General features: G+C 41.8%; 1 protein-coding gene and 1 non-coding gene across 2 annotated transcripts; one reads left to right on the plus strand and one right to left on the minus strand.

Annotated features, from left to right (window-relative positions):
• The first annotated feature begins 897 nt into the window (after nt 1-897).
• LOC142172192 (small nucleolar RNA R71) lies at nt 898-1,004 on the plus strand. Its single transcript, XR_012701568.1, has one exon. It is a non-coding gene; the product is annotated as a small nucleolar RNA R71 (small nucleolar RNA).
• A 21-nt stretch (nt 1,005-1,025) lies between these two features.
• Nucleotides 1,026-6,271, minus strand: LOC142171939 (uncharacterized). Its single transcript, XM_075235665.1, has 3 exons — nt 5,698-6,271; nt 5,354-5,580; nt 1,026-1,313 (listed from the first exon to the last, which is right to left on the minus strand). The coding sequence occupies exons 1-3, from the start codon at nt 6,269-6,271 to the stop codon at nt 1,026-1,028; spliced, it is 1,089 nt and encodes a 362-aa protein (XP_075091766.1).
• Nucleotides 6,272-8,557: the final 2,286 nt, after the last annotated feature.

Genomic DNA, 8,557 nt, shown 5'->3' on the forward strand with positions numbered 1-8,557 from the left:
AACCCACTACTCTGGCCCTGCAGCTCTTTATTTTCTTTTTCTACTGGTGTCTCTGCCTGCATATTCACCATCGCGGCTCTAGATTTTTCCGCTGGATCAACCAATGTTTTGCCATTTCTCCAAGATACAACTTTGATTGTTTCTTTTGGCTTCTTTTCAGTGCCAGAGGGCAAAGTCCCAGGAGTCCTCTCAGATAACATATTTGCAATTTGTCCCAATTATCTTTCTAAATTCCGGATGGTTGTGCCCTGCTCTCGGATGGCTGTGTCCTGAGTCTCAAATTTTTCATCTGATTTGTTAATGAATGCCTTCGTGAGATCTTCCATACTAGACTGATTTGACTGTTGTGGTTGGTATTGCTGCCTCTGCTAGATCTGAAAACCTGGTGGTCCTTAACCCTGGGGTCTGGGATTATTTTGCTGCCATGAATTCAGGCTTCCGCTGGGTGAACTCCACGAAAACCCTGGATGTCTTTGACCCATAGCATTATAGTTGTTTCCACCTTGGCAGTTTCCTCTATTAAAGTTTCCCACTGCGTTGACTTCCTCAGTGCATGCTTGGCCCTCGTGTGTAGGGTGTCCCAATCCACAGAAGTCACATGCTAATTGTGGCTCACTTTGTACCTTAGCTAATGTCAGCTTTCTTATTTCCTTAGCCATGGTGTCTAGCTGGGATTGCATATATGTGTGAGAATCCACCTGGTGAACCCCAACTGACTTTCTTCTGTCATTACTCTCAGTCGGCCACTGGTTAGCGTCCTCAGATAATTCATCAAGGACTAAGACTACCTCCTCTGGCGTCTTCTTCATTATTGGACCTCCACATGTAGTATTGAGAGTTCGTCGCGAGGATGGTGTCAATCCATCCCAAAAATCCTAGAGTTGCATCCACAATTCAATTCCATTGTGCTGACACTTCCTGACTATCTCCTTGAATCGTTCCCAAGCTTCAAAAATCGTTTCTGTCTCTTTCTGGCAGAAATTGTGAATTTCCTTTCTGAACTTTCCTGTTTTTGCAGCCGAAAACTATTTGTCAAGAAACTTCTTGGTCATATCTTCCCATGTCCTTATAGAACCCGCGGGTAAGCTGCGAAGCCATTGCTTCGCATCATCTTTCAGTGAAAAAGGGAATTCCCTTAAGTAGACAACATCCTTTGATACTCCATTGTATTGGAAGGTGTTCATGATATCGTCGAAGTCCATCAAGTGAGTGTTAGGATCTTCATTCATCTTCCCTCTCAAGGTGCAGTTATTTTGGATAGTTTGAAGCAATCCTTGCTTCAATTCTAAATTGTTTGCTGCTATAGGTGGAGTCTGACACTTGACATTTCATGATTATATACAGGCCTAACATAGTCACCCAATGATCTTCCCTGTCGGGGTACTGCATTCTCGAACTGGTCTTCAACCAAAGGTCGGTTTAGATTGAACCTTCAACCCCCATTTAGTTCGACTATTTCGTCAGCAATTCTCCGTGCAACTTCTTGTTGTGCTGCGTCCCTTGCAACTAAATTTATTCCTTCATTGTCCTCGTTTGCCTTGGTTCCTTGATTTGAAGTTTGTCCCAAAGATTTTTCTGTTAATTCTCTTTCCTTTCTTAGATGTCGCAGGTGTTTTTCCAATTCTGGTTCGTATGGTATCACTTCCCTTGAAGAGGATCGAGTTATACACCAGAGAAATCAAAATTTGTACCCTGCGCGCAGGTGAGAAAACGTGAATACACTAAAGAATAAATTGGTTCCTGAATTAGTACTACAAATTATTTTTAATACTGTCGATTGCCAATCCCCGACAACGGCGCCAAAATTTGACGAGCACAAAACACACACTTAAATTGTGCTCGCTAGTCAAAGATAGTATAGATAAATTAGCGTCTCCATAGGGATTGGAATTAAACAGTGTTGAATAATCTCCAGTTGATTACTATCCAAGAAAATTAACACTTGGTTGGATATCTAATCCTACGATTAACTATTGAAGTTCAATCAAATAACAATTGATCACTAAAAAGAGCAAGTAAGCACGAAGAAATATTTATGAGAAAAATAAGGGTAATTGACTATATAGGTGCACGATAACTGACTCGGGATCCAATTCTTGAGTTAATTCACTCTATAATATGATCGATTCTTACGAATTCAACAGATTATCAGATTACTCTTGAAGCTAATACTCCTCTCTCGATTAAATACTAGTTCAGTAATTAGCCCAATTGAAGCATGGTAAACAGTTGCAAGAATAAAAAATGATGTTTATGATCTAAAGGGTAACTTCTCACGAATATTCCCTATTTTCTCGTTCAATCAACAATTCAAGAGGCTCCTTCGATTACCTATTTGAATCGTGAATTTAAACTAGAGCATAAGATGTGCAGAAAATTAATATCGAACTTCTCTTTCGATTAAGCAAAATACTAATTAACTCCACAATACAATTCAAGCTCTATCAATTAATTCTAGCAAGTATCAAGAATCGAATCCCTTGTCCAGCTATTGAAACACCATATCTATCTACACCCAAATGGAAATTACTCCATAATAATGGAGTAGGATATCTCAAATAAGTGTAAGAACAAATAAAATATCAATTCTAAAGATTGATACGTATTGCACCGACTGTGGGTTGAAATCTTGAAGAATTCTTGAGTCTTCTTCCTTGGTGGCTCTCCAATCTTCTCTAGGTAAAAAATTTCACAAAATCCTCAGTTGCCCTCTTTTTAGATGAGCTGGGCTTCATATAGGTCCAGAAGAGTCGCCTCCAAAATTACAAAAATATGCTTGGGAAATTTTTCGGACAGGATGTGCGCGATCGCGCACCTGGTCAGGTGGTCGCGCACCACTTGCGCGCCCACGTGCGCGACCGCGGACTGACCGCGCACTTTGGGCATTCTTCTGTTTCACTTGTGCGCCCAGGTGCGCTATCACGCAAGTGGTCGCGCATCTGGGTGATTTCCTGCTCCATTCCTCGCTCCTCTTCGCTAAGTGCATTATTGTTTGTTAAACCTTGATTATAATCCCAAATTAATCCACGGCTTTTACTTAGACTTCAAAGCTCCATAATAGCTCAATTAGTTCCACAACCTAATCATAAATCAGAGTCGCTCCTACAAAGCATAAAACACACACCCAGTGTAAAATAATACCATTTAAAGCTCAAACACTAGTAAAGTGTAGAAAATTAGAGTGTAATTAATGGCCAAAATATGTAATTATAGCCTACCATCAAAGTAGTCTATGTACTTGTTCCTCCAATCCCAAGTTAAACTTGTTGAGTATACTTCGGCGTGACCTTCTTCAATCACCGACTTCATGAGTTGCACTAATGTTCCCGAGCTGAATTCATCGGCATCAATCGACTAAGTTAGGTAGAGCATCGACCTCGCTGTTCTAATCTCGGGGTACATGCTGCAGGGTCCATTCCCTGAATTGATGCAGTGTTACCTGTAATTTCTCCAAGTACCTCAGCATCCGTTCTTCTTTTACTTCGAATGTCCAACTAACTTGGTTTACCATGAGGGGGGAGTCGTACTTGGCTTCGATCACCTTAGTCCCAAGGCTTTTAGCCAATTCTAAACCTAAAATCATGGCCTCATACTCGGCCACATTGGTAGTCAATTTCACAGTTCTAATAGATTGCCTAATTACATTTCCCGTAGGGGGTTTTAATATGATTACGATCCCGTAGCCCTTTGCGTTCGAGGCACCGTCCGTAAAAAGGGTCCAAATACCAGAAGTAGACCTCGAGGTTAACAGTAATTCCCTCTCAACTTCGGGTATTAAGGCCGTCATAAAGTCGGCCACGAAGTCTGCCAAAATTGAGAGTTTATGGCAGTTCAGGGTCGCTATTCGATATCGTACCCGCTAATTTGATGGCCTATTTGGGCAACTGGCCCAGAGCTCTGGTTGTGCATGATGTTCCTCAGCGGGTAAGAAGTTAAAACACATGTGGGGTGGCATTGAAAGTATGACTTTAGCTTTCTAGAGGCGCTTGCAAAGTGAGCGCCAATTTTTCCCGGTGAGGATACCTTGTTTCGGCCTCGCCTAGAGTTCTACTGACATAGTAAATAGTAAATTGCGTACCTTCTTCCTCCTGGACTAAGACACCACTTGAGTTCTTCCAAGCTTTGAGTTCTTCCAAAGCTTACTGGCATTATTGGGTCCAGGAAAAGTTATTCTTCTTCTTTAACAGTGAGAAGAATCGATGACTTTTGTCCGAGGACCTAGATATGAACCGGCCCAGGGCGGCTATACGCCCGGTCAGCCTTCGAACGACCTTGACGTTGTCCGCCACGGTGATGTCCTATATGGCTATGATTTTTTTGGGATTGATCTCGATCCCTTGATTGGATACCATGAACCCGAGGAATTTTCCCGATCCGACCCCGAATGCGCACTTCTTTGGGTTCAGCTTCATATTGTATTTCTTTAGTATGTCAAAGTTTTCCTAAAAATGTTTCAAATGGTCCTCTGTTCGCAGGGACTTAACTAACATGTCGTCAATATAAACTTTCATTGATTTTCCTATCTGTTCTTCGAACATCCGGTTTACTAGGTGTTGATAGGTGGCATCAACATTCTTTAATCCGAACGACATTACATTATAACAGTAGGTGCCAAATTAAGTGATAAAAGAATTCTTTTCTTGATCGTCCAGGTCCATCCGAAATTGGTTGTACACAGAATAGGCATCGTAAAAGTTGAGTATCTCATGCTCGGCCATTGCATTGATCATTTGATCGATGTTAGGCATAGGGAAAGAATCCTTGGGGCATGCCTTGTTTATATCTTTGTAATCTACACACATTCTTAGCTTATTCCCTTTTTAGGCACTACCACTACGTTAGCTAACCATTCCAGATATTTAACTTCCCGAATGGATCCTATTTTAAGGAGATTGGATACCTCGTCCTTGATTAACACATGCTTGACCTCGGACTGTCGTCTCCTCTTCTGCTTAACCAGATGGAGTTTCAGATCCAAACTCAGCTTGTGAGTGGTTACCTCCAGTGGGATCCCTGTCATGTCAAGATGGGACCAAGTGAAACAATCTATGTTAGCTTTAAGAAAATCAATGAGTTTTTTCCTGAGCTCGGGGGTTTACCCCGTGCCCAAGTATACCTTTCGATCTGGTAGATGTTCGATTAATATGACCTGCTCCAACTCATCGATCGTCGATTTGGAGGCGTCCGTGTCATCATGAGGTATGAACAATCTTGGGACCCCGTAATCATCCTCCTCGTCTATTCCTCGTTCCACCGGTTCGACCGAGACCGACATCTTTGATTGCTATTTAATCTCTTCTTTTCTGGTCGGCTACGCATTCCTTGATGTCGAAACCATGGGCACCAGGATTACCTCGTCGACTGCAAATATTTCCTTTGCAGTCGGCTGCTCACTGTAGACCGTCTTGACTCCTCCTGGCGTAGGGAATTTCAATGCCTGGTGCAAGGTCGATGGTACCGCCCTCATATTATGAACCCACGACCTTCCAAATAGGGCATTGTACCTCATATCCCCTTCGATCACGTTGAACTTTGTCTCTTGGACAGTCTTGACGGTGTTCACCAGCAAGGTTATCTCCCCTTTAATGGTTTCACATGCCATGTTAAATTTGTTCAACACCCGGACCGTCAACACTATTTGGTCCTATAACCCCAACTGCTCTACGACCCTCGACCTGATGATGTTGGCCGAGCTACCTGGATCAATCCACACATATTTAACTCGAGACTTATTGATAAGTACGGATATTACCAGCGCATCATTGTGAGGTTTTACGATGCCTTCGGCATCCTCGTTGCTGAACGAAATGGTTCCCTCTGGGACATAATCTCGGGTGTGTTTTTCCCTCGAGATAGATACTTTAGTGCGCTTTATCATTGGCCCTTGAGGGACATCGACCCCTCCAATGATCATGTTGATGACGTGCTGAGACTCCTCTTGTTCGGCATGTTTTTTGGCGTCCATGTTCCTGAAGTAGTTTTTGGCTCGATCACTCATAAATTCTCGGAGGTGCCCGATATTGAACAATCGGGCAACTTCTTCTCTCAATTGTTGGCGATCCTCGGTCCTGTGACCATGAGTGTCGTGATACTTATACATCAAGTTCGGATCTCTTTGGGTAGGGTCAGACTGCAATTGTAGGGGCCACTTGGTCTCCTTGATAAGCCTGATGGCTGATACGATGCTGGCAGCATCAACGTTGAAGTTATACTCTGATAATCTAGGTGCTTCCCTACCCCCGAGTGGCCTGTCAAAACCATTTTCGCTCATCAGACCTTGACTTCTGGACCCTCGATCGCCTCTCTTTTCATTCCTTATGGGGTAACGTGCGGACTCATGATCGACGACTCTCTTAGACCTATCATCGCTCCTAATGGGATAAACAGACCCAGAAGGGGATCCGAGTTGGTCGTCCTTAACCCTGATCTTTGACCGGTACCTGTTTTGGACATCGGCCCAAGTTACCGCCGGGTACTCTACCAAATTTTGTTTTGGCTGTTGTGAAGCCAAGGAGCTTCGGGGGTTAAGCCCTTGAGTGAATGCCTGAACAGCCCAATTATCTGTGATCGGAGGCAGGTTCATCCGTTCCATTAGGATCCTCGACATGAACTCCTTAAGCATCTCGTTGTCTTTTTGTTTAACCTTGAAAAGGTCCGACTTTTTGGTCTCGACCTTGATGGTGACGGAATGGGCCTTCACGAAATCGTTTGCAAGCATAACAAACGACTCAATGGAATTTGGGGGTAAGTTGTGATTCTATATTATTGCTTCTTTGGACAAAGTCTGCCCAAACTTCTTTAGTAACACCGATTCAATTTCATCATCTTCCAAGTAATTCCCTTTGATTGCGCATGCATAGCCAAAATTTGACGAGCGTAAAACACACACTTAAATTGTGCTCGCTAGTCAAAAATAGTATAGTATAATTATCGTATCCACATGGATTGGAGTTAAACAGTATTATCGTAGTTTGTATTTAGATTGCTATCCAGGAGACTCAATAATCGAGATTTATATGATTAATAACTAAAATTAACTAAGAATCTAAAGTTATTGACTAATGACAATCACAACAAAGGTAAGCAAGGAATTTATCAATGGGAGAAAATAGGGGTTGATAGGATATGTGCAAGATAATTGTTCGGGATCTAACTCTAGATAATTCATTTCTAATATTCAAGTGAGTCTCTCAAATTCAATTAATTATCAATACAATTGTTTAGTAGAAACTCCTCTCTCGATTAAGTCTCAACCTCAGAATATGAACCAATTTAAGCTCTATGAATATATGCAAGAATGTGTAATGGATTGGTCTTTAGGAGAACCTCTCACGATTATCCTCCTAACTAGGTTTAATCAATGATTCAACTAGCCTCATTCAATTACTTAGAAGAATCTATGAACTCAACCAATAATATATTGCAAAGATATAATAAGTTATGCCTCTTTCGATTATAAGTACAATTGAATATAGATGCAACAATTAAATCTTCCAAAAACGATTCGAATACATAAAAATAGAATTATAATCCACAAACAATCATCAATACACCAAATCCATCAAAACCCAAAAGGATCTACTCCATAGACATGGAGAAGTTCTTCACAAATATAATTAAAGTATAGGAAAATATAGATTCAATCCAAACCCGGATCTTGAATGAGGAAGGAATGATGAAATCCTTGTTCTTGTGTTCTTCCAACTCCTCCTTAGCCTCCTTAGGTAAAAAATATGTCCAAAAGTTCTAGAAATAGTATTTTTCCCGTGTATTTAAGCTATCCTCCATAAACCTCGAACGAAAATACCCTTTTTAGCAAAAATGAGAAGATACTCTAACATTTTTGTATTACCGCGCCGCATGCCGCGCCGCGGCATGAGTCACACCGCAGCATGCGCCGCGCTTGTGGACTATTCCAGAGTACTTCACAATTCACATTAGGCATAAATTGCACTGCTGCGCCACCCCATGCGGCGCGACAGTGTAAGTTTCTTAGAGTAATTCGTTTCTTTCCACTTTTGACATCCAGACTTGGTACTCGACCCCCGAACGCGACCCGATTTAATCCCTTGGGCTTCTACTCAGACTTCAAAGCTCCAAATAGCTCGAATTTACTCCGTAACATCTAAATATCTCGGAATCACTCCTACACGGCATAAAATACATAATAAGTACAAAACACTATTAATTAAAACTCAACATAAGTAAAGTACAGTAAATTAGAGTGCAATAAGCGACTAAAATAAGGGTTATAGCCTACCATCAGTATAGGAAGTCACATGCTCATTCGGATCCGTGATTCCGTTATATTTTGGGATATCATGCATACGAAACCTCTTTGGGATCATCTTCGATGCCACGCTTGGAAGAAAAGGCTTCTGAATAAACTTCTTGGAATTCGCCCCTTTTAATATCGGGGGTGCTCCCGGGATTTGATCGACCCTGGAATTGTATGTCTCCACCTTCTTGTCATTGGCCTCAATTTTCTTTTCACCTGATTTCACCCGCTTCGTCAATGCATCGAGCATTTTCATTATTTCGGTATTGACCCCGGGCT

Source organism: Nicotiana tabacum, chromosome 17 (assembly GCF_000715075.1).
Source record: "Nicotiana tabacum cultivar K326 chromosome 17, ASM71507v2, whole genome shotgun sequence".
Classification (NCBI taxonomy): domain Eukaryota; kingdom Viridiplantae; phylum Streptophyta; class Magnoliopsida; order Solanales; family Solanaceae; genus Nicotiana; species Nicotiana tabacum.

What these genes read in the sequence shown, in the direction of transcription:
- LOC142171939 (XM_075235665.1), bottom strand. Translation starts at nt 6,271, where the DNA reads ATGAGCGAAAATGGTTTTGACAGGCCACTCGGGGGTAGGGAAGCACCT. An exon ending in ATATGTGTGGATTGATCCAG is followed by an intron (nt 5,581 to 5,697) that starts GTAGCTCGGCCA and finishes AAACCATTAAAG; the next exon opens with GGGAGATAACCTTGCTGGTG. An exon ending in AAATATTTGCAGTCGACGAG is followed by an intron (nt 1,314 to 5,353) that starts GTAATCCTGGTG and finishes GTCAAGTGTCAG; the next exon opens with ACTCCACCTATAGCAGCAAA.